This window comes from Xylocopa sonorina, chromosome 5, assembly GCF_050948175.1.
Source record: "Xylocopa sonorina isolate GNS202 chromosome 5, iyXylSono1_principal, whole genome shotgun sequence".
In the NCBI taxonomy this organism is placed as follows: Eukaryota; Metazoa; Arthropoda; class Insecta; order Hymenoptera; family Apidae; genus Xylocopa; species Xylocopa sonorina.
The window spans coordinates 11,494,620-11,520,513 of NC_135197.1; the positions used below are offsets into that span (position 1 = coordinate 11,494,620).

Here is a 25,894-nt window from a genome sequence, read left to right on the forward strand (position 1 = left end):
AGCAGGATTCTGTTTCTGGGCTGTGTTCGATCCTGTCCAACTGAAATTCTGAAATTCTCCGGGGACCTTGCGAGAGGAGGAACCTCGAAGTGACGGTAGAAACGTTTGGTCGACGAGCGCGAGTCAACGGAGACAGTCGTGATCGTCAGGGAAGAGGATGTAGTGTGGTTAAGTGAACAGTCTACTTGGAAGAGAGAGAGATAGAGAGATCTCGAGGAGTGTTACGATTCTTCGTAGACTTGAGGTAGAATAGAGGAGGACTCGCAGTGACAGCGGTACCAGCGCGACGACCACCAAGGCCAGAGGGATTTCGAGTGACGAGTCCATTGGCTGGAAACGTTTACTTATCGCGTGGCATAGGTGGAGGATCGCGAGGAGGCACGGAGGAGCTCGTCGAGTTGACAGCTGTGGGCGAAGAAGAATATAATAGGGTGATCAGCGAAGAGGATGTTACGTGCCACGAGGGATCTGAACGTCGCGTCGATGCTAGTTTAATGGAGGGATCCGTTGGTGCCGGGTCGGTCGGTTCGCCGCGGATTCCCGGAATAACGGGATTTGGGATCGCTCGGGATGCCAAGCCGTGAACGTTTCCGATGATATTGCCGATCGAGCGATCGCGGATCGATAGACGGAACCGAACCGCCGCCAGGATGACAGTTGCCGGTTGGCTGTCCCGCTGACGTTGAGCGAGTCGGTGTCGACGCCAGTGGTAGTTTGGCGAGGGGAAAAATAAAGAACGATGACCACCGCGTCTCGTAAGGTGCTCGACGCGACCCGTGCCGGTAGGTGAGAACAGTTACCGGAGATAAAGTGGACGCGAGTAGAAGCGGACAGGCGTGCGTCTGCTCGTTAGCGGCTGGTGACGCCAAGAGATAGCCGAGTGGAAATTACGATGCGCGTCGAGTGATCGCGAGGGGGTTGCAGAGACACAGAGGACGACCTCGCGTTTCGGTTACCGCGAACAGATCGCCTAGCCCAAGCGGCGAGAACGCGAAAGGTGTCGCGCGAACAGGCTATCCTGCACCAGCACCGTGTCCCGCCCTCGAGAAAAGTCGAGCGGAATGAGTAGCAGCGAGGGCGTGGTAACGGGCCAGGGGACCGGAAGCGATCGTCTCTGCGAGGACGTTGATATGGCAACCTCGACGTCCGCGGCGTCGAGCCTGAAGCCGCGTAGCGGTAAGATCAGCTTCAGCGTGGACTCCCTGCTGAGCGACATGAAGAAGACCGCCGTGACCGGCGGCGCGTTCGCCAGGCGAGAGAACGAGGATCGCATGGACACGGAGAAGAGCCTGGACATGGAGGCGAGGTACCGCGAGCTGTTGATCGAGCAACAGAGACTGCAGAGCAGGGAGCTACTGGCCAGACTGAGCCCGCACGGTCTCTCGTTCGCGAACCATCACCACCATCATCATCACCCGTCCAGCAGGCTGGATCAGGATCATCCGTCGGCCGGCAGGCAGGAGGTGCTGACCGTGAAGGACTTCTCGAGGACCAGCCACGACAAGTCCTCCTCGCCGATCAGAATAGACCAGGAGGCTCAGAGGGATCGCGACGATCGACGGTTGTCCAGTAGCTCGCCTGGCAGCCGGATCGCCGAATCGATGATCCACAGGGAACGCGGGCAGGAGGAGGACGAGAGGATCGACAGGATCGGCGATCAACGATCCGTGTCGCCGGTGAGCAGACGGGAGATCATGGACGATAGAAGCGACTCGGAGGCGAATCGTTCGCTGGAGGGCGACAGGGCCGATCATCTCGATCTCGAGGATCAAGAGATCCGCAGCGTGGGCCAATCGGAGGATTTGAACGTGATGGACTCGGACTGCGAGCTCGAGAGAGAGCTCGACGGTAACCAGGAGAAGGAGGAGAAGTCCAGTCCGGTAGTGCCTCAACCGATACACCCGGGAGTTCAGAGGCCGTCACAGGGGCCGCCTTACCTGCCCGGCGCACCGGGTGCCCCGGGCTGGAATCCCGCGGGATTTCCGCATTCCCTCGCGGGATTCGCGTGGCTACCCCCACCCCCGCATCCGCACAATCCTCACGGGCATCTTTACACGCCTCACGGAGGACCGACTAGTCCGAATGGTAAGTGGAGAGTATCGTTTCGTTCTTATCGGGCTAATTTCCCTCCGGGTACCTCCGCGCGGCTGATTGCGCCGATTCCGCGATACCAACGATCCTCGTTTTGATACGACAATTAACCCTGGTAATTGGAGTTTTCTCGGATTAAATGGCCGCTCACAGTCGAGAGATATCCGTGATTTCCCCGCGATAGACGGAAGCCGGTTGTTATTAAATATTAACGATGGGAACGCTATCGAACGTCCCACATCTCTCGCGGCTCGAGACGGCCTCGATTGCGCGCGCAATTTTACACCCGAATTGATCGCTGCATTTACAGATTGCTCGCAATAACCGAGTCACTTGAGAGCGCGTTTAATCCAGCCCTCCCCCCCGTAAATACCGGAGACTCGTATCGGTTCGTCGTTCGAAGTTCGTTCGCCGCTCCGATTCCACCCACCGGCTCAGCGAAACGGGGTCCTTTGAGAAAACGCGAGAGCGTTGCTCGCAACGGAATAGATAGACGGTACAACACGTTTCTACGTAGGTTTGCTAATGCGAACGCGTGCCACCGGCCGTCCAGTGAGATATGACACCGCTAAGTAAGCAGATAGAGTCACTTCCCATTAGGCAGCCAGTGCGCAGAGTGGTTACGTTTAAAATCAATGCTACTAATTGCACCGTACGGTACAGCTATCCCAGCCGCGCCAATACAAGCCACGATTTAATTTCGATAAACAGTCGGTCAATATTATTTGGTCGCGTGGAAACGCAGCGTCAACCGTAGACGACTTGGAACTGCGTTTCTACGGTGGCGGCAAAAGTGCACGACAGCCCAGCTATCGGAACGAGGATCAGAGGTCAGAAATGCACCGTGTAAAGGAAGTGTACCTTCTCCTACGTAAATCCTCGATGTCGTAGAATTTGGCGGTCGTACGCGAGACGTACGATGTTTCGAGGAACGATGGAAAGGAGCAGCGCGGTCGACGTCGAGAGCGACCGGGGTGGCCGCGCCAGGCAACGACACCCCCGCGCGTTGCACGCAGCCCCATAACGCTCGGTATTAGCGTCGCCGGTCACGCGAGAACCCGGTTATTATCGGAATTACGTGCCAAAGCGTTCGCCACTGGCCCGCTCCTCGTCGCCGCTGCGTAATTGAACGCTGGAACTCGGAAGTTGTTAGGCTGGAAAAGCCTTTCCTCCTTGGGAAGAGACGCCCGAGTGTGTTCCAAATGGTCCGTTCGGAATGGCGGATTTACGGTCGGTTTTCCCCCCATCCCCCTCTCCCCAGTCGTTTCTATATGGGCTCGCGATGTGAGCTGAATTGACGATTTCGGAGAGGACCGATATAGAGGCAGCAGTTTCGCAATATTTCCGTTCGTTTCGTGCCACGAGACGGAGTTGATCAGCTATCCGGTGATGGCCTCGGACAGCAGGTGCATTATTGGGCTGTTAGGGTACGCGAGATCGCTCGATGCTCTTTTTCTGAACGAGCAGGGCAGCGGGGTATTCGAAAGTGGCCGAGGGAAAAGATCGATCGCGTCTAATACCGTCCCGATTTCCACGAAACGATTCGCTCGCAGAAAAATCGATGCTGGATGACGAAAGACCGCGGCGATCCAGTAAATCACGGGGCTGCCAGGAATTACTTTTGTTCGCCGGCGGGGCGTGGAATACGTCAACGCCGCGAAATTATCGGACAATTAAACGCACCGCCGCTGATGCCCCGCCTCGATTTTTGGTCCCAACGTCCACGCCCGTTCGATTTTCCCCAGGGGCGACAACGTCGACGACTCTCGACAATCGTTTCTCGAGAGACACGCGTTCCTTCCTCTAAATCCAATGAAAGCATCGAGACAACGAGGCTGAGAGGAAAACGAGCAAAATGTACGATCGAGGAGACAGACTACGGCCGGAAAGGCGAAGCGAAACACGGAGCTCGGCAAGGCGCTCAGCTGGCCGTTCGAACGGGCGAAATTACGAGCGGCGCGTAATGAGAAACTCGCGCCCCGTTTCCGAGAAAGAAATCTCCGAGGCCATTAAAGGCGCGTAGAAAAGTCCGGAGGAAGGTGCGCGTACGCGGCGCAGGAGTTCTCTCTCGAACGCCTCCGTCGTTACCAGCGTCGAGGCGCGGAGGCCCCGCGACGCAGGAGACAAGGGGTGGAGACAGGGAGGAGTAGCAACCACTCGGTACACATCGAGGCCCCGGCATGATAGAGTCATACATAACCCCGGCCATCCATAATGCATTCAACTCGATCTAAAAACTGCCCTTGTTAGCTTCGCCCAGGCACATCCAGCTTCCTGGCCAACCTCATCCACTCACCGTTTTTGCCGCTGATAACGACAAACCGCTCGCCTCTGCCTCCTCTTTCTTCCGCCGCGCCACCGCTAGGCTTTGCCTACGTTTTGCCGTGGCTCGTCGCTCTTTTTCGTCGACGGAGCGCGAGACCAATTACCCGCGCCTCTCAGCCAGGGGTCGTACCCTTGTCCGTTCCGAATTTCCTCGACGCTGATTAACGCAGCCTTTCCACGAGCGCGTTTCTTCGCCGTCTGGCCTGCTGGCCGCTGATTAGACAGCCCCCGCCCTTCGAGGCGAACGAGTTTTTCGGATAGATCGCCACGGATAGTCCGCTGGGTGACTGCGATTCGACGCGACGAACGCGTACGCTTTCGAGGGGTGCGCTTCGAGATCGCTTCGAGATCGCTTCTAAGAAGGTCGAGGCTGCGAGTTCCACCGCCGCGAGTCTTTCTTCTCCACTGGCGGGCTGTTCGTTTTTTACCCTCTTCTATCCTCGGTGCTGCGGATACAGCGATCTCCCCAGAGAGCCACCGCGATTAGATGGATCGAGAAGTTGATGAAGCGAGAGGCGTGGACGGGTATGAATATTATCGCGCAAACACGCGCTCGTTCATTCATTCAACTTTCCTCGTAGTTCATTAAAACGTCGCGTTGCGTCACACGACGGTGACGTGAACTTTCGAGTATCGACGAGGTTCGCGTCTCGCGAGCCGCCTCCCGTTTCGCGCGGCGTCGAATGTTCTTCGCGGCAAACGATCGAGCAAATTGCCGCGTACGCGGTAAGAGGTTTTGACTAAATTCGTCGACGGTCATTATCGAACAATAGGGACGTGGACGTGGCTGCCAGTGTCGATGAAAAATTCACCGCGGGAAAAAACACGCCGCTGACAACCGTGAGTAGGATACCAAAGGTAACCACGCAAAAACGTAGGCCCAGAGTGCGTCGAGCGACGCGATACCGATACCAGTCGCGGACTTTCACCTAACGCCACTGACTAGACACGCGGACCCTTCAACCCTCTCTGTTGTTCCTCTTTTTTCTCTTCTCTCTGGTCCACGCCGCGTTAGTCGATTCGACACGAACGATCATCACCGTCTACTGTGATGGCACGCGGTGATTTTCAAACGCAAGCTCGTTCGAAATTCATCCCCTATTACGCGCTAGGATGGGTGTTCAGCGAAAAGTTAGACGGTGAAAAGCTCATCAGCGGCGAGGGGCGGTTATCAGAAAGGGGCGGGGGTCACGGATACGAGGCTCGTCCACCAGATAGATAATCCGTAGCCCTGTCACTGGGCGGTGGCGTTTCGAAAATTATGAATACGGACGTCATTTATAACGCTCGAACGCCACCGTCGGCCGGCACGCATTTATCTGCTGGCCTCCGTGTCCAGGAATGAATTAACGACGCCCGTCCCGCGTCCCCGATGATGTTCCACAAAATATTTCGAACGATTCATCATTCCTGCCGAGCGTAATTACCGTCCAACGGGGTGTTTCGTCGGACGGGGGACGGGCTCGTAGCCGGCTGCGGCGTTCCGTCGCGGTTTTTCCGGAAGTCCGCCCAAGAAAATCCACCCCTCGACGCGTTAATTGCCGTGAAACGAGTCTGTTCTTCTCGTTTATCGACCATCAACCGGGAACGTTCCTCGAAGCTGTTCCGATGCTCGGATAATTCTAACGCCTTGCAACGAAATTCGCTGCGTCGACGATCGAGGAGACAAGATGGCGTTCCGCGACCCTGATCGCGGCCCCGACCTTGAAAATTCTCCAAGATCCATCGCGAGCGAATTACGATATATGGGGATCGTACCCTAACGAATCAGCCTCGTTCGCGGTCCGTTTTGCACGAATCGAAATCTATCGGACACACCGCGCGAGTTAGATGCCAGATAACTGTGTACTCCAATGGACACGAGCAGGCTAGATAAATGGCGCACACCTGTTCGAACGATTTTTTTCACCGCGGCCGGTTTCAGATTCATGGAGAATTTGAGGGAAACCGTGGAGCTCTGGCCATTCAATGCCGCAATGAATTAGCATTTCGCCGGGTTTTCTCGCGGGATTATCGATCGACCGACACGCGACGCGTACCTCGAACGACGTTAAACGAAACGGCGCCGAGGCATCTGTCCGCGTCGTTCTCGCTCCAATTTATTCTCGATCGAGCAACGCAGCTCGGGGCTTGTTAATTCGACCGTCCGATGGTTCCGCGGACGGGGTCGTCCGGCTCGCCTAAAATAATGTTAAAACGAAGGGCAACGCCCTCCGCGTTCTTTTATCCGTCCCGTCAATCGATGCCCATTCATGCCGATTTTTATCGCTAATTACCCGACGCAGCAAACGAGCTCGCCGCTCGCCCGGCGATCGTTATTAACGCGTTAATTAGCGTGGCTCGCGTGCATTTCTGCGACTCGTCTAACGCGTGCTGGTGGTATCGCGCGCCGATTTCTCCGCGGAACGACGTTCGAACGACAAACGGATCGAACAATACGACGGTGGCCCCGGCGCGGTTTCTCGTTAGCGGTGATCCCGTGGCCACGAAACCCTCGTGTATGGTAATTAACGGAAATTAATTGGCGAGCGGGACGAGCGCATTGATCGGTGGAATCGACGACTCGCGGAGACGCGTGCTCGCGACTCCGATCCGGTGGATTCCTCTCTTCGAAGGGACGCGTTTCGGCACGCGTCGATCGATCTCTCGTTAGCCGCTCTCTCGTGGAGATTAATTATATGCCTCCGTCGAGGAACGATGCGTGCCGGTTGTCCAATAAATACGCCAGACGGTGGGAATCATTTGCATCGCGTCGCGTTACTTTAAGAGCTTTGGAAACATCGTGGCGGTGTCCCGTTTCTTTTGGTTAAACATCGACGAATAAAAGAGAGAAAAAACTTTTTAAATTCTCCTCGTACACCCCCGCGATGCGTACACTTTTACGCGCGACGCGTCGTCGATGAATTTGCATTGCAAACGATACGCGATAAACCCATGATCCCACGCTGATCGATTGATCGCGAGTAGGCGCGAAAATTTGTAATTAGAAACGGTTTGTGCGGGCAATAACGCGGCGAGAGGGTTCGCGATCGATCGACTCGCCTCTCTTACCTCGCGCGCGCAAAACGATGATGGAAAACCGGCGATAGTTCTTGTTCCGGCGCCGTCGATCGGCCGAGAGCAATCGTTACGGTTAGAGACGTCCGCGGGAAACGTGCGCGTATATCCGTCATAAATCATGCGAACATTTAATTAGCAGGAATTAATTGGCGTTCATAAGAAACGTATCGAACCGAACGCTGGTCATTAGTAAGATACGTAACCGGCCGCGATACGCGAATTGTCAGCGCGATATCGCGAGCGTCGTGAGAGGAAAAGACGAAACCCGTTTCGCTCTCGCCGTTTCATCAGCTACTATTCTCTACCCGGCGAAGAATTTATTGCAACGGGCGCGATGAAGCAACTTCATCGGGAATTCATTACTCCTCTCTGCCCCTGTCCCCGCCCTGTCGATAAACGCTCGAGGTGCGCGTCGCTGGGAGCCTCCGCGTACGAATGGACAAATCAGCAATTAATAACCGAAAACTCTTGCTGCTTCGCGTGAGCGATCGCCTCGCGAGAAGTTATCCTCGAGGAAGAGGTAAAAACGAGAAGAACAACGACGCCTCGATGAAATTCTTCCCTGGACGACGACGCGATGGACGCGCCACGAGTATCCTCCACTTGGCAATACCCACGCGTCCCACGGAACCGTTAATTATGACCACTCGATTTCGCTCGATCCTTACATCGACCACGACTAATTGCTCTCTCTCTCCTATCGGAGTCGCGATTACCATAAAAAGTCGAGCGATTCCAGCCGCTTGTCTTATCGGGACCGTGATTTGTTCTACCGTCGGACGAACGATATCCGTTGCGCATCGAGGACTGGCCTCGCGAGGTATCTCCTCGACGCACGTTACGGCTTTTCCGAGGCGACGACTCGCGATATCGCGAGTGTTTTTTACGCGACGAACAACTCGACTTCTCGCCGGTCGACGCAAGAGGTCGATCGATCCGAGCGGTTCTCAAATATTTCAAGAAAGGTCTCCGCAGTAAATCGCGGCTGTCTGCCAACAACGCCCAAGTGTCGCAAGCAACCGCCACGAGCCGGCCGTTCCCATTGAAACTTCCGTAACCCACGTGGCCCGCGAAGACAATACCGCGTCGCGAAAACGAAAGGCGAGGGAAAAGTTCCGGGCGGTATCGAACGGCCGTGGCCGGGGCGCAGGTGCTTTATCCACGCGCTACACGCGGAAAGCTACACGCGGCGCGCGCGCGCGCGCGATATATTTCCACGGTGTTCCTAGCGAGCGTTTAATTAGCAGAAATTAATTAGCCTCTAAGAGGGAACATATTGATCGGTTATGTGAGCGGACTAGCCGAGCAGCCGGTCGATGGCGGCGAAACGGGGAACGCCACCGGGACGGAGGAGACGTAATGCCTGCCGATCGAGCTCGACGGATCGAGCTCGACAATGCCGCCGCCTGCTCGTACCCCCGGTTTTTGTCCCACCGCGATCGTTAATTAGCGCGTGGAATTCGCTGTTGCCCCGGCGCTGTTGCCGCGAAATCGTCATCCACCCCGGGAGCCGGGCCCCTTCGACCGAACAACCGTCCGTTTTTTGCCAGCGATCCGAGCGGCCAACGAAATCGCGAGGACGCGCGCGAGTACGCTGCCGATTCGCCATACGGACGCGACGATCGGCCATGGACGACGGGTCGCTCGAATAGCCCGATGGCTGGCTGGCTGGCTGGCCTTCTCTCCTCCGCGCGGACGATTAATGCTTCTGTCCGCGGTGACGCGTTCGCCTCGACGGGATCGGTTGTCAACGGCGCAAAATTGCATCGTAACGATTAATCGACGACCCGCCTAACGGGAACAAGCCTCGTCACTCGCGAGCCGATCGCGTTTTTTGCCGAGCAGCCGAAGAATTCGGTTAAGCGAGCACCGATTACACGTTCCTCCCTGTTGCTGATCGGGGCATAAACGATTCGATCGTAACGGGACCGCGTGTATTCCGTGTGTCTACTCGTAAATCATTTGAATAAAGTGTTTGTTCGAGCTGGCTGTCGATGGGATCTTAAAAATGCTATCGTTTAATGCTCTCTCTCTCTCTCTCTCTCTTTTTCTCTCTCAATGGCGTATAGTATAATACGGGTATAAATTCAGGTTTTTACGGGGACCAAAGAAATGGTACCTAAATAGAAATTTGTTGCATCCTCTAAACATCGCAACGAGTACTTTGAATACTTTGCACGTTCGCATTTGCATGTTAATGCGCGTTCTGTGACTTTTTTCGGTTTTTCGTTTCGTTTGCTCGCATTTGAATACGTTTCCATGAACGTATAGACTCGGAGGATAGAAATTATACGCTTTTATCGGATCTCTTCGCGAAGGGCAGGTACGCTTCTTTCGCATACAGGTATAGATCGAAGCAGAATAATTGGCACCATATTTCTTCTCAACCGATACATCAAATTTACCCGATTACACTTCTAATCGCAAGTGACAACTCCGTTGACCACACTTCGCGTAGCAGTCGATTCCGAATGAAAGAAAAGGAAAAAAAAAAGAAGAAAAACAAATACTCATCTCTATTGGAAATCGATTAAGCGTGTCAAATCCGTTGGTAGGCACGCAATAACGAGGTCCACGGTGAAACAGATGTAAAACGAAGGAACGGTCGTAACTCGATTCCGTTTAAAATGCCACGATCGGCAAGGAGGTCGTCGTCGTTTCTCCCGCGGTGAGCCAAGTGGAGTGGCAGAACCGGAGCTGGATCGTAGGACCGGAGTATCGACTAATGACACGCGTATACGAGTTAATCATCGAACACCAGGACACGGGGATAATTACCGGTGGCAACGAGAGACGGTTCGCGTAACACGGCCCTCGGGGTGGGGAGGAAACGGGGCGGGGTGGGATGGGGCAATTTATTTTTTACGATTCAATTTCACCGGTCGCTGCCGACCGATATCGACGGCGACGCGTTTCCCTTCGCGGACGTACGTGCCCGGGCCCCTTGCTCGTTTTAAATTGGGGGCCGACGACGAACGGCCGGAGCTGATTGCGGAGAAACGCGTGTGCTCACGCACCGATCGACGATCGGATAATTTATTTGAACGCCAACCGCGAGGAGGCGGAGATCGCCGCGATCGTTAACGCGAAACGAGGCTGAATTTTCGCGATTCTTAATCCCCCTTCTCCTTCTCTTTTCACCAGAGCTCATCCCTCTCCCGCGATTCTGGGTCTCCGGGTCTCTGGCGAGAGTCTCCTCGAGATGTGGAACGATGCGTCCGACGAGGAACAAATCCAAGGCGTCTTTACGGTGCTTTGTCTCGACGCTGTCGTTAGAGACGACGGTTAAATCGCCTGGCTTCGATAAAATTGGAGGGATCGGGGGAGAAGTTGGCGGGGGTATACGCGATTCGATCGCAGCCGGGCATTAATTAACGACCGCCGGTGAACGTTATCGCCGGCCCGCAGATAATTATTACGCTATGCATGCACGGAAATAACGAGCCGATAATTTCGCGCCGTTCGAACAAATCTGCGCAAACATGATTAATATTACGAACTTTATAATGCTATCGGATATTCGAGGATCCCGCCGGTTTCTATCGCGTCCAGTGACATAATTAACGATAAACGATATACACACCGATCGCGCTTTTTTGCGCCGGCCGAGCTTGACAACTCGACGATGCATTTTTAATCGGTCGATCGAACGCTATCGATCGAACCAGGGGAAACGCGGAGGGTCGCCTCGCTGGTCCCTGCGTTAATCGCGAGTAAATAGAGGTTAAGTGAGCGGCCAGCAAATATCTGTAAATATTTTTATCGCTGTCAGTCGCTGCGATAACGATAAGTGAAAGAAGAGGACGGAACAAGGGGGCAGGGGGAGCCTTGGATAAAAAGAAAAAGGAGGAAACGTATAATTGGAGCATTCCTCCGGCCCCGTCCTCTTCCACTCCGCAGCTGCAACGACATTGAACGATTTATCAGCCACGGTAGTTGGCCAATAATTATGCCAGCTATCGGGCCGAGCGAGAAAATATCCTCCCGGCCTGTCCGTATCTCAATTCATCCTCGTAATGTGATTGCAGGCGTTAATTATTCCGCGTGTACGTACATCGTTTAGCCGTGTACCGCGTCTGCTTTTTCGTCGGCCCGTTCGTGAACGCGCGCGTCCCCTCGCTTCGTCCACGACGTTCACCGTTTCGCCCGCCGACGCTTCAACGATTATACAAGCGTTCGACGTCCGGCGGACCTTAATTTCGCGATGCCCCTCGGATTTCTCCGAGTTTCGCAACAATCTCGACCGCTATCCGTACACCTGCGATCGAAAATGCAAAAGCGTAGCCTGGTCCCCTCCCTTCGTTCCATTACTCGCCACGAACGCATCCTACTTAGAACCGTATTAATTCACGAAAGTTGCGTTGCGTATTGCTTCGAAACGCGTACAAGACCCTTGCTTCGAGACTCGAGATATTGTCACCGGTTTAGAGACCGTCTGAAAGCCACCCAACCCCCTTCAATCGCGCGGAGAATTCACGAGAGTTCTCCACGTCCGAGAACAAGCCTCTAATCGTGTTTTGCCACTGATCGACAGTTTTTCGGATCGGTTCCAGGCGACCTGAGGCTGCCGGGACCGGGGCCCGGTCCGGTCAGGTGCACCCTGAGGAAGCACAAGCCGAATCGGAAGCCGAGGACGCCGTTCACCACGCAGCAGCTGCTCTCGTTGGAGAAAAAGTTCCGCGAGAAGCAGTACCTGACCATCGCGGAACGGGCGGAATTCTCGTCGTCCCTTCACCTCACGGAGACGCAGGTGAGACGCGTTCGAAAACGACGACGGCGAGCGAACGATCGACCGATCGTCGACGGGACCGGGGGAACCGCGTGCGTGGCCGACACGTGTTAACCGCGCCTGAATCTTATCTGTTTACAGCTCGCTCCGCGAAGAGATTGCCTGGCGAAGTTGAACGTAACCGCGGTTGATAATTCGACGATCGTAAATTCGAATTACTTAATCGGCAGCGACAAGTGAAACGCGAGCGATAAAGAGCGGCTGTTATTAGAGTCGCGGAATTATTCGTAGCGCGGTGGTCGCGTCGCCGGGTTCGGTGGGACCGAAATGGCGGCCGGGTAACCGCGCCGCCGTTCGATCCGCGCGTAACGAAGAAACGACGCGGATGATTCGTTTCGAGGGCTGTAATTCTAAGTACGCGACGCGAGTACGCTTGGTTGGAATTCGAGTTTTGATGGGTGTTTACTCGGTGCGTTAGACAGGATGCGTTCGCTGACGACGCTTTTTCTCCGTTACGACGCAATCAGCGGCTTTATGGTTCCGAGAACCACCGACGCGGTGCAAAGCGAAGGGTTAATTCGAGGGAAAATTCAAAGAAGACCCCGGTCGCGGGAGACTGTGCCTCGCGAGACGCGCGCGGTTATTAAGAATTTGGAGGCAACGAGGCTCATCGATTGCTCGGTGAGATATTGGATACCTGGAAGTGGTATAGGTTGAAATACGCGGAACTAGAGCCCGGAGGAGACGGCGGAGGCGATTCTTGGAACCGCGTAAATAGAGAAAGTCGCAAAAAAGCTCGTGGCTCGCACGTAACAGGAGGCTCGTTTCGTTCGAAAGCCTCTCTACCCCCGTTGAACTTGCGATTCGTTCCTCCGCGTACGCGCGTACATGCATAAGTACGTTTGTTCTTTGCCCCGTGTTTTCTCGCCGCCGGCTCGCTCCCCGTCGCCGTCGCGTTCGTTACTCTTTGTTTCGTAATTGCCCGGCACAGGACGCGGTCAAAACGCGAGCAAATTCTCGTTCTGGCTCTCCCGCATCAGATACATACATCACATCGAGGCGGGTAATTACATACCCTTCTACGGGGCCCGTTCGCAATTAACATGATTGACGTTAATTAAATTGAACGTAATGAAACGATATTACGGGTAATTTTTGTATCTGCCTGAAATCGTCGGGAGAGCCGCGCCGACGTGAATTCGAATCGTCGAAGACACGCGTGAGCGACAACGTCGGTGGGACAGCCACCGGAAGTGGCGCGCGAGGAAGGATCCTCGAAGCGGAGGAAGCGCGTCTTCGACGTCTCCGCGCGCGCGAGATTGGTCGCCGGAAACAACGAGAGTCCGGTGAAAACTGATCGAAGAAACCCGGGTCTCGACGACGCGGTATAGCAGAGCGAGCGGTGATTAATCGTCCGAGCGGCGCATTCCAGTTCTACTTCTAATTTGTACCAGGCGCGGTGAACTGTTTCCTACGTAGATAATAACAAAATACACGTCCACTGGCGGTGTTAATTAACTATAGCAACGAGCAGTCGACCATTATCATTCGTGGGCGTAATTATTTCTCGGAATTTATCGCCACCGGCGGGCACGAAATTTGTCAGGGGGGAATCGTAAAGTCCGCGGCCCGTCCGCCGCGCGGGGGTAAAAATCCGCGGAACGACGTATTCGAGGGGCAATAAAATTAACCAGCCGCCGCGTTAATGCCTCCTAGACGTACGCGGGCCGGTAACACGTGTCGTGGCCAGGGCAAAAAGGAGGATCGGCCACGGGGCTATTATCGTTCCACCGGGTAGCGTGTTCGGCTACACTTTGCGTATTCATTACAATGCATCAGACGAAATGAAGCCTCGTCCTCGTTCATTTGCTTAGATAAGCTACGATCCTCCCGTCGCCTCCTGTCCTCCTCCGTCCTTCCGAAACGGCCACGGATCGCCACCCCGCTGCTCTCGGACTCTCATTATTCACCCGCGACGAAGAGGTATGTTCGCGATTTTCGTTGCGATATTCGCGCGGTTCGAGCGCAATAGCGGCGTCGTTCGTGGAAATAATTTTCGAAACGACGCGGCCGCGGATCCATCGTTCAACCCGACCGCCACCCGTCAACTCCAACCGATCTCGCTTCGTTACCGGTTGCCTTGCCGCGTTCCTCGTTTCGTTTCTCGGAGTGAGAGAAACGGTCCTTCCGCTTGACGCGAAAGACGCAACGCGATTTAGGACGTCTACACTCGTCTCTGGAAAATTGCGCGGCAACGCGCGATGATAACGCGTTAGACGCGGAGCGTGAAAAACAGGAAGTCGTTGGTCGACGGCGCGGAGAGGAAGAAGAGAGAGGAGGAGGAGGTGGAGGAGAAAAAAGCACGCGGATATATCGCGGTGAAGTGTCTTTCCTCCCGGAGAACCGCTAACGGTTTGATTGCACATTGTCACGCGACGGGAGATTTCTACTTTCTAAGCGACGAGAGGTATCCTCCGCGCTGGCTGCGCTCGCTTACCTACCTACGGGCCTAACGTGTCCGACATCGCGGCTGATTTATTAAGGAGTTACGCGATTTATATCGTTTTTCTCGCATCTACGTTCTTATTTACCCTTACGCTCTGCAACATTATACCCGGTTTAGCGATCAGATTACGGCTCCTTGAACTCGTTACGCGTGCTCCGGGGTGCTTAATGCTAATTCCGCCGGCGAGCCGCGTAGTCAGCGGGCATTACAGCTCGATAAAAATAATGGTAACGAGAATAATAACGATGATAATAGGAAGATTGTCGTCGTTACACGCGTAGCTCCTACGATATTAGCGTTCGAGTAATGGACTCGCTCCCCGGTAAACCGTCTCTCTTCAACCCCCAACCTCCCCCAGCGACTACTACTCGCACTCGAAGAATACACAGCCGGACCGAAACAAATCTCCCGGACGATGCTTCATTTTAATTAAAACAATTCCCTGTTCATCCACCGGGTTCATTTGAATTTCGCAATCTGAAAACGCTACTTATTACCTTACATCAGATATTATAATCGGATTCCTCGCATGAGACTGTTATTACCGCGTTCAACGCCTCGATATCACGATATATGTACGCGCGCGTGCAACGAAATTTCCAAAGGAGTATATTTTTCCGCTTTTTTTTTCTTTCTTTAGACGCTGGCCCAATTAGCAACTGCGAGGTAGCCGCGTACGCGTACGCCAATTACTTTGTTGATTCCTTAACTCGTCGCTCGCACGGCCTGGTGCGAACGCGAACATTTTCCGGCTGTTACGATTTTTCACCGGGAAATATTGTAGGCGATTCGAAGAAACGCGTGGGTGCTAGCCAGTAGGCGGGATTTTCATTTTATTCCCACGAGCTACCTGCACCCTTCTCATACGTTGAATTCCTGACCGCCATTCCGGAAAGTTAAACTGTTATCATTGTCAGAGGCGAGGTGTTTCTAGTCGCAACCCTCTCCGCGTACGCCACGGAAATACGTACGACTCGCAACGATTTTCAGTTCGGTTACGCGCGATCGTAAAGTTACTCTCCGTGCGTTCATTAGCGTTTCATCGTCCACGCGTGAAAGAACGCCACGCTCTGTCGTCGGTTCCCACAAAAATACCGCGTAACCCCTTCGTCCTTTGAAACCCCTTCGATCCTACGGTCGATTCGCGACCGACTACGACTACGACGAGAACGGCAGCGGCAGCAGCAGCAGCAGCAGCAGCAGTCGCGTCTGTCCAAACAGAAAAATTGGCCGACGACTGTGCAAACACAATTAACCGGCCGAGAGAAGGTACGAAGCCGCGAATTCGAGCCGCATATTTTTCCACGTGGCAAGTTTCCAACTACATCGACGAATTCCACCATCGCCACAGCACCGCCGCGAATGCGCGCCGTTTGCTTTCACCAATTTGAACCGGCTAATTACGCGCTAAATAGCCGTTCATGCAGCGTCCCGTCTGTTTTCTCTGTTCGCCGCGATCCGCTCGCGTCGCCCGTTTAGAGCGGATACCTGCCCGCGTTTGATCGATACCGTAATTATTTAATTACGCGCCGCCGCCTCTCGTCCGTCCGTTTTCTACTTCGACCCGCCGCGAGCCTGAGCTACGATCGCCCGATCGGGCGAGAACCGGCCCTTTGAAATTGTCGCGATTAACGGGAACGCGGTAATAAGACGCAGCCCCGCTCGAGAATCAATCGAAAGCACCGTTCGATATTGAGCAACAGCGTAGGCGATAATTTTTTCCCTCCGCCTAGCCGGGTTTGTGGTATAAATTTTAATGACTAATTAGCGGCGACTGTACTCGCCAGTGCTAATGAAATTATAAGCGGGACCGTTGCCGCGTATGAATGAACGTTCCCCGGGTCGTCCTCCGTCTAAACCATTGACACCTGTACGCGAAACGGTGCTGAATTCGCGCGTTGTCATCTCGAGTCATCCCGTTTCCATCTTCCCTCCGCCACTCTTCCGTTCGTTGCCAGCTCGCGTCCCCTCGAATTTAATTAAACACCGTCCGATTTCCAACCTCGCGCAGAGTCAACAGAACACCGAACAGCCGCGTCGAGCGCGAACGAACAGCGACGAGAAAGAACCGAATCGACGACCCGTCGTCGTTCACCTTGATTCACTCAGCACACCGGGGTATTCTCGTCTGTTGCAGGTGAAAATCTGGTTCCAGAACAGGCGGGCGAAAGCGAAGCGTCTTCAGGAGGCGGAAATCGAGAAGCTGAGGCTGTCGGCGAGGCCGTTGCTTCACCCGAGTTTCGGCTCCGGCCTGATGTTCTCCGGAGTGGGGCCTCCTGGAACACCAGGAGTGCCTCCCTTCATCGCGGCGGCCATGGCTAGGCACACCCATGTCGCCGCGGCGGCAGCCATGTTCATGGGGCCCCCTGGACACAGGCCTTAATAAGGCAGAGCCGAGCGTCGCGAGCCGAAGTCGGTCTCGCATCCTGGCCAACGGTTGGAAACGCGCCGCGCGAGGGATCCGTCTACGGAACATCGCCAGCTAACACCGGGCCCACGGTCGGACCGACACGTCGACGTTTTTGCCGCCGCGCGATTCGTCGGTGGCGACCATTGGATCGTCGCGCGACTACGGGACCGAAGATGGAGGCCCGTCGAGCAGCGGATCCGGCTCGAACGGGCCGGAAGTTTCGAGGAACGCGGCGCGGTTCGACAGTGAAATCCGACGACCAGGAGACGGAGAGCAAGAGACTAGGACCTCGACGAGGCGTCTGGAATTTGTGGCAACAAATTTGTGACTTGTGACCGCGGAGCAAAGTGGCGGCGAGAAGGACTCCATCGAGGATGACGTCGCGATACCTTGGAAATCGATTCTCCGCATTCCACGGGACTGGAGAACCTGTTATCGCAATCAAACGAGCCGACGTCCACCGATCGAGTAAAAACCGTCTGCTAGTTCGTCATCAACGGGGAACAACCTGGATGGGAGGCTCGATGAAACGAGCAGCCTCGCCTCTCGTCGAACGGGCCGTGGAACCCACCAGCAGAGTGATAGTGAACGATCCACTGACGGACACGGAGGAAATCAGAGGCGAAGTCGCCCCGTGAGTTTATGACCCGCGATAACAGCGAGACCCCACCGTGTTTGTTCGTCGTGGTCGAAACCAACGCGGATAAGTTCGGCTGGCCGCGAAACGATAAATCGACAATGACTTTAACTGCCGCGATCTTTCACAACCGAGTCGGACCGAGGCGGGTACCGTCGAAAAACGTGGCGGTGAACGTCGCCCCGCGACCACCTCTCGCGATCGTTTTATTTTTCTACGTCCGCGCGTATCCGCGACGGGACGATTTATTCCCCCCCCTTCCGCAGAAACTAGACTACGCCGACGGATTCGCGAAATGCCACGCGAATCGGGGCTGCGTTCGCGAACCGGCCTCGCTTCCACTATTGGCGAATCGGCTGGCTAGCATTTAGATGGCATTTCTTTGGCGTTGATCTCATCGCGTGAAAAATTCGTACGAAAACCCGTGTAAATATTGTAAATAGACGTCTGTCGAGCCGCGTAAGTGTACGTATGTATATATGAATATTAATATATCGACGCGTGTACAGGACGTTCGATTTCCGGTTTACGAAGGAAGAGAAAACGAGGAGTAATTTAACGACGTTGTAACTACGACTCCAGTGTTTTAATTGACGCACTCCTTCGGCTCGTTTATCCCTCGTGGGGAGTTTTATGGGCGAGATAATTGACTAGGTCAAGCAGATGATAAACAAACGGAGAAAAATAAAGTGAAAAAATAAAGAGATACAGAGAAACACCGTAGCCGATGATTCCTCTCTGTAGAGCAGCTCAGCTAGAATACCCGCTCCGAAATCGTTCCTTAACGATCGCGTCGAACCGAGTCGAGAACGTTCGCTCGATCGTGGAACGATCGTGGCGTACAGCGGTGGTTCGAAATTAGAAGCCCGTCACAGTGTTGAATTACTCTCCGCGAAGCAATAAAATTCCTTTTGGTGGGCGAGAGCAAAAAAAGAGGAGGAACGGGATAGCGCGCGGATGTCCGCGCGTTTGTCGATGGAAATTCGTGACTAGATTCGGTGAATGCGAGCGTTAGATGGTTTCTCGAGACAGAGATCGGTTGAACGACACCCGACACGAGAGTCAGAGTGCGTGTACATAGGTGCGCGTGTCTGGGAGGCTGGCAGAAAAGTGTAAATTCCGCGGCTGCCGCAAATCGACACGAGATCGCCCAGCGAGAGCAATCGGGAGCGGACTGCGAACGCGACGAGGGTCCCGGATGTACCCAAGCGCCCTGTATAAATGTAACATGATAATTTATCCATGGAAGTATACCATAGCGAAATAAAAGTGATTTCAGTATTTAACGCCGACTTGAACCGATTACTTGCGTCCACACGTCGAACTCGCACGCGGTAGCCCGCGTGTCGGTGACCGGATCCGCGGACGATCGTCCGCCGAGCTTCGTCGCGCGTGCATTAATGAAAATTGTCCGTGAAATTGCGCGCAGGACGAGTGCCCCTAAGTAATAAATCCGCGCGGGTCTCGAGACGCGCGAGCCGGAACAAAAGGTAAGTGGAGAGTTCGTCGAGCCCGGATCGATCGTCATTACGATCGATTGAACCGGTGGAAATGGTAAATGGAAAAAAAGGAGGACAATAATCACCGTGGACGGTGACCGTGGACAACGACCTCTCGTCTCCCGGTCGAGCGTGATCCCACGTTGAAAGAAGTATTATGTCCCGTGGAACAAAGTCGAGGGACGACGAAGGGGGTGAGGCGAAAAAGGATGCGAATAAAAATCGAAAAGATGAAGAATAAAGGTGGGGGGTTGGGTTGGATGAAGGGAGGAGAAGAGGGCGAGGGGTGTGTTGGTTGGGCGCAACGAGATGTATCGCAAAGTCATCGACGGGTCCGGGACTGGCGGGCGCTCGTACATGGCAAGTAGTCGAGGCAAACGGTATAGGGCGGCCGAAAGTGTCCGCCTGATAATTAGAAATATGTTAATCCGGCGTAGCCGCTAATTGGTTTTTGACTAAATTTTTAATTAAGTCTTAAGCCCGGGCGGCGCGCTGATTTATCGGGCGGTGCCCCTGGGCTAATTATAAAATATATGTATTCGTAAAGAGGCCCACGCACACGTGACGCCGCCCCTCTGTGTACGCACCTGTCTCCCCCCTCGCCCGAATAATCTGTCCACGAGCGTCGACTTTATTTTACCTTCGATACGGGGTGTCGAGTGTCCAATTAAAATGGATCCCCGCATTGATTTCTTTATCCCCGGAACGCTCCACCGCGGCCACGTCCAAGCGAATTATTCGCGAACCATCGAGTAATCTTTACCCTTGAACAGGACCACGGTAACGACCGGTGATTAACCGTGCGACGGAATTACATTCGGATATCCGAGGGACCATTTGTCGTTGCCCGGGACGAGAGTGGTCCCCTTGGCTCGGTCCTCGCGGTAGAACAGGTTGCAGGTCGACGCCAATGCGGAGGATCCACGTATACCTACGCGACGAGGCCACCTTCCCTAGCCGCAGGAACGGGGTAGAGCCAGAGGAGGAGGCAGCTTCCCCTGGCTAAAACGAGAAGGCCGTGGTTCCGTCCGTTCCACTGGCACGTTCGATCAAAGAACCTCGCCGCCTTCTTTGAATCCCTCGACCGCTCGTAACTGTCGTCCCTTCGGTCGAGACCAGTAGCCTAATTGTTGGTACCGTAGTCGTTGATATACTGGTTATTAGAACCAGCCGAATCGCCGGAAGTTGTCGCCATTTTACGACCGGTCGGGAGAAGCCCACGGGTCCAACCGTGCCCGTTTTCGAGGCAAGCCTCTCGCGAATGCGCCAGCAACCGTACGGGTCCAGGATACATTCTAATTTTCCATTCGCCCTAATCGTCGAATCTCCCCCGCCGGATAATAAATATCGTATCCAATCGTGCGACACGAAGTGGTAAATAAATTATTCTCGAATCACCGGCGGGCCTCTCTACCTCGGCTCGAACGCGGAGCGTTCGTCACTAGCGTGACTGGAGGACACAAAGCACGATCGAGGCGGACACTGACGCGCGCGTGAATCGACTTTCCCCTCTTTATACGGAAATGTTCATCTTGGCCGGTGTGTTCACCTACGCGAGCGTTTAGAGAAATACACCGCGTGACCCATAAATTGTCTCGAACCGAAGAACGGAGAGATTTTTAGTTCGCGTTAAAGTAATTAGCGGTACCGTTGGTCGCGGTATCGATGGGAAGCGACTTTGGGAGGTACACACCGCCACGGACGAAAAGATCGAGAGGCATCGAGAGCGAGGAGGTGGGAGCGGGCCAAAGGGAGGGCGTGCAAACGCTTGAACAGCGACCCTCTAGAGCGAACGGTTCACCGTTAAAGGGTTTACAAACAGGCGCCAGGTATTTGCTACCTCCGCAGATCGGAAGCTCTCCTCGGTTCCCTCTTTATTCAACGCGTCGTCCGCGTCGTTCCCCTTCTCGCTCGAACGGTTCAAGACGGCTCCCGCTGTCTCTCGGCCACCGTTTCACCCGAGGATCCCTCTACGCGAGAGTGCCTCGAGGTCTGTTACACGCGGCCCGATCGGCGCTCCCATATAGATGAAATTTATGTACGAGGCCGACCGATCCTACGCATGCGGCCACATTGAGCGCTGACAATTAATTAAAGAATAATTTCTTGTCTTCGCGATACCCGGAGGAGCGTCGCCAGTTGGCGGCCAATTATGCCTCCGGACGGGAACGGAATACCAAGCAGGCCTGTCCGTGGCATCGAGAGGTGCCCCTCCGACGTGTCCGCGCCGCGCCGCCGCTCCTTCACCGGCTTCTCCTCCACTCGAGAAACCGTCTTCTTCTCCGGCTGTCGCGTACACGCTCGCCGCGCCGGCTTCTCCATGCCTCTACCCTGTGTCCCGCAACACGGCCACAATGAGAAATCGACGCGGATTTCGCGTGTCCGCGGGAACGATCCGCCGATTCCTCCGCGGACACCCGGCAATTTCACCCGGTATTTCTAACGGATCGAGTCTGCGTTGCTCTCGACGCTGTCTGGTCCCGGCGGGAAATCCCAGCCAGGGGGATGAATCGTGGAAAGCGTCGAGATTACCGTGGTACCGATCGTGGAAAATGTGAAATCGAAAGCAAGAGATAATCGCGGCAACGTGCGCGCCAATTAGAACGAAATTGTCCGCGAAATTTCATTCCCTTTAACGGCGACCGGTATCGAGCGCGAACGATCGACCGGTCCACGGCGCAGGAGTTACAAGCGTGTCATCGTGCGATCATCTTGTTCGCCGGTTTTCATCGGGTCCCCGAAAAGGTTCAACCGGCGAGCGTTCGCCGGTGGACCGGAAGGCCGTCAGAGGGCGAGCGAGGGGAGGGGAGAAAAAAATTCACGGTTAACGCGTGCATCGAAAGCAGGCCTCCCCTCATTCAGTTTATCCAAATTAATTGGTCGTAAATTAAGCGGCCGGTCTGACGAGTGCGCTCGAACGAAGAGTCAAAAGGAGGAAGGGAGAGAGAGAGACAGAGAGAGAGAGAGAGAGAGAGAGAGAGAGAGGCCACGAGTAGAATCTCTCGGGGCACCGGCGGAGAGAGGCTGTTCTCCAGGCGAAAAGGGGACACCGCGATCCATCGTGGCGTGCGTACGAGGAGGAGGAGGAGGATCGTAGGAGAAAGGCGCAGGCCTGGAGGAAGACGCGGACGAAACGAGGAGGGCCCGAGAAAGAGGGAGTCGCTCCGGAGCACGAGGGAAAAAGAGAATGAAAAAGGCGAACGCTAGCCGGGGGACAGTAGCGCATCGACACGCCATTATGTGGCGGCTGGGACTAATTTATACAAGAGAAAGACGAGGATGCCGCGGAAAGTCAATCGTGCTAGTGGCCTGGTCGGGCTCCTCGACGAGGACAGCTAAGGTGGCGGTCGACGATGGGACCGGGCGACCGAGAGAGAGAGAGAAAGAGAGAGAGAGAGATGGAGACGAGATCGCGGGCATTACTTAAAAGAGGGTTCCTAATTGGGAGCCAGCCACTGTTTCGACGGGTGTACCGATGCTCGGATTCGTGTCCTCCAGAAGGGAATTAAGGAGGAAGAAAAAGGGGCCGTGGATTCGAGGAAGGAAAGCTTCCTCTCTACCGGTCCTCTTCGGCCGATACTTTGATCGAAATACCTTCCGACCGTGTTTACCTTTTCGGGCGTGTCCACCGCGTAGACACGTCGAGCGGGTTAAATTGGCTGCTGGTTTCTTTCCCGATCGATAGTATGAATTTATTACGAGGTGTAAAACACTGGAAACGTCCGAGGGGCGGCGGACGGGCAGCGGAACGTCCTTGGCCGTCGAGCGATTTCGAACGGGCTATAGCCGATACATCGATAGTATACACGGCGTAAAACGGATTTTTAACATACCGCGGGGTCTAATCGGCAGCCACTATCCCATCGAAGATGAAACGCGTGGAAGTCGAAAAAGGTGGACAGAGTAGGCGCTTCCCTCGTCTGGGGAAGCGGGCTTCGGTAGCACCGGCACGTACGCGCGTTCGCCGGCTAAGCAGCACCGCGACGGGGACGGCGAGGGGGAGGTCGAGGGTAGGAAAAAGGAATAAAACGTGTCGGGGTATCGATCGTCCATCCAGTGGGGAACGATCGCCATGTCAAGTTCGGCTTTCGATGGAAGCGCGCGCAAGTAAAGTAATCGTTTCTCCCGAAGCTTACACGCGTTTCCCATAAATCGAGCGGATCGGTAGGCAGGTACGCGGATCATGTGCCGTTGCCGGTAATTGCCGGCAAGATGAATCGAGACGAAATCCCGTTTCCGACTTCGTAGGAAATTTACGAACCCGCTCAGGGGGCCTGTGGGGACGGGTATCGCGTTTACGGCGAGAAAGTCGCCCCGCAAGAAAGTCGCGCGGCGGTCCGCGATGGAAACGCGCCGCGGCGTCGGCGGCGAACACGGCGCGACGTACGACGCGTTCAAAAACCGCGCACGGTTACGTGCTCCTAATTAGGTACGAGACGATGGCTGTTCTTGCGCCGCACGAAAACGATAGAACCAGATCGGCGACGACCGATGCCGGTGAGACTCGCGCCGGCTAATTCCTGCCGCCTGTCGCTTCGCGATGACGCGCTCTGCTCCTTGTCGCTCTACGAGCGAGCGTCGACTCGCGAACGGTACCGATCTCGACTACGCGCGTGGATATTCACCCGGAGACTGTTAAGAGAGTACGTTGCGAGCGTCTCAGCGTGAAAAATCGCACGGGCAAAATTCACGCATTCGTCAAGTTTCGGACGTTCGAAATGGTGGGTTGAGCGAGTAACCTCGCGACGATAGAACGCGAGAGCGGCACCGATCGAACGTCTACGGTGTATAAACGCATGAATATGTAACTTGGAAGTTACACGGAGTTAAAAAGTGTTAATGAGCTCCTCGGTGACTGATGGCCGACACAATTCGAAACGTGTAATTCCTATTTAAATAGGCGCACAATCGAGGCGTACGATCAGCGGCGGAGTCATCGAACTAAGAAAAAAAGAGAAACGAGAGGGAACGTCCACTTTGTTTTCACCCGTCGGCTATCTGATGACGCGAGGCGACGTATTTTGACAGCTATCGACGAATCTCGTATCTCCAAGCGGCGTGGATGGGATACGCCGACGAAGCGTTTTTTAGAAATTTCAGTCGTCGAGGTAAAGAGGGAGAGAGCGACGATCGTCCCCGACGAGGAAGAGGATCGTTCGATCCGGAACGGAGATGTACGGACGGTGATAACGCGATTTCTGGTATCGATTTCGACGACGGCCAGGGGGGGTTGGGCCGAGGGGTTGGGAATTTCAGGAATCCCCCTGAAATTTCTCCATCTGCCGGTAGCGCGCGAACGCGTCGGTGAATTCCACGCGAGCAGATCCTCGTTCGCAAATGGCGTTCCGTAATAAAAACTTTTATTACGCCGCGCGACAGGATCGCGTTAAAGATCGGAGCCGTCCGTTCCCCAGGCAGGCTTCGCGCGTCCACCGTGTTCGAACTTGTAGCCCCGGGAATTTATTCCACCGTCCGTCGGTTACGTCGATGTTGAAGCTTTAATACGGCCGGGCATAAAATTAAAAATTATCCCCGCCTAATGGTATTGGGGGTAAGGCTCGTTAGCTAAATTACTGCCCTCGGACCAGTCGTAAACGTGTCCCCCGGAAACTTGTAAATTTCGCATCGGCGGGCTTCCGTCGAGGGTACAAAGAGGCCGAAAAAGGAACGGATGACAATTTGTCACGATTCCGTTTACCCTGTCTTTCCTCGCGACACTTGTTCCCATTAAACGATTCGCGTGGCGAGATTATGTGAAACTTTCAAACGCGCTATCCCATGGTTTGTCGATTCGAAGACTCGTCGAAATAAAAAATGACTTCTGCGAACCAGACGAGTGGGTACCATCGGAGGACCGCTGACGCAAACGATTAGACTCGTAGCCTGGTCCGATACGAGTCGAGTCAGCGGAACGGCCCGTTTCAGCAACAAATTCATCGATTAAGGAACCACCATCAATGGTTTTGGGCCGCGGGATAAGAAAGAGAAAGAGAACTCGAAATCTCGCCGGGATCGTTCGACGAAAACCGAGTATCGGCAATAATTTGTCGGACGCGACAGCGTGCGCCGTTCAATTATCGTCGAGAGACGCCTCGTGCGAGACAGTGGACGCTCGCGTCCTTTTTGCCCTCTTCGGTAGCAACGGGCAAAGACGACCGTCTCGCGGCGGAATGCTAGTTTAAATAGGTGTTCCTACCGCGAACTACTCCCGGCATTCGAGAGGCAATTAGCCGGCCGTGAGCCAGCGCGCACCTTCGCACAAATTGAACCAACGTTCGACCGTTCGTGGCAACAGCCGCCGGGGCTCGCCTCGCTTCGACGATCAACGCCGGCGACGATCGTGACCGATGAAACGACGCGCTGGAAGAACCGTCCGCGGATGGTAACGCGCGTGTACCCGGACTACCTCCGCGGGGGGAAAAAATGCGAAATTGAACGGGCGTACGGGAGACTTCCTGCGCGCGCGGTCATTAAGGGACACGCGGAAATTGGTGTCGAAGTTAACGTTCGCCTGAAGCGTGTAGCGGGTACTCGAGGCTGGAATTTTACCGGATAGTTATTGTCGTCCGCGCGGAGGAAGCTTGTATCCTGAAATAGAGTCGGCGAGCCTGTTCGTTAAAAACGGACGGTTGGGGAG

General features: G+C 54.7%; 1 protein-coding gene across 2 annotated transcripts; it reads left to right on the forward strand.

Annotated features, from left to right (window-relative positions):
- The first annotated feature begins 1,028 nt into the window (after positions 1-1,028).
- Msx (homeobox protein Msx) lies at positions 1,029-17,183 on the forward strand. Of its 2 annotated transcripts, none has more exons than XM_076894920.1 (3): positions 1,029-2,085; positions 12,030-12,226; positions 16,849-17,183. In XM_076894920.1, the coding sequence occupies exons 1-3, from the start codon at positions 1,062-1,064 to the stop codon at positions 17,092-17,094; spliced, it is 1,467 nt and encodes a 488-aa protein (XP_076751035.1). In that variant the 5' UTR covers positions 1,029-1,061; the 3' UTR covers positions 17,095-17,183. The 2 variants fall into 2 exon arrangements, with proteins under 2 accessions (XP_076751035.1, XP_076751036.1); XM_076894921.1 differs by having other exon boundaries at positions 12,011-12,226; positions 16,849-17,154.
- Positions 17,184-25,894: the final 8,711 nt, after the last annotated feature.

Coding starts and splice junctions, on each gene's coding strand:
- Msx (XM_076894920.1), top strand. CDS start 1,062: ATGAGTAGCAGCGAGGGCGTGGTAACGGGCCAGGGGACCGGAAGCGAT. Junction 2,086..12,029: donor AGGACCGACTAGTCCGAATG/GTAAGTGGAGAG, acceptor GATCGGTTCCAG/GCGACCTGAGGCTGCCGGGA. Junction 12,227..16,848: donor TTCACCTCACGGAGACGCAG/GTGAGACGCGTT, acceptor CGTCTGTTGCAG/GTGAAAATCTGGTTCCAGAA.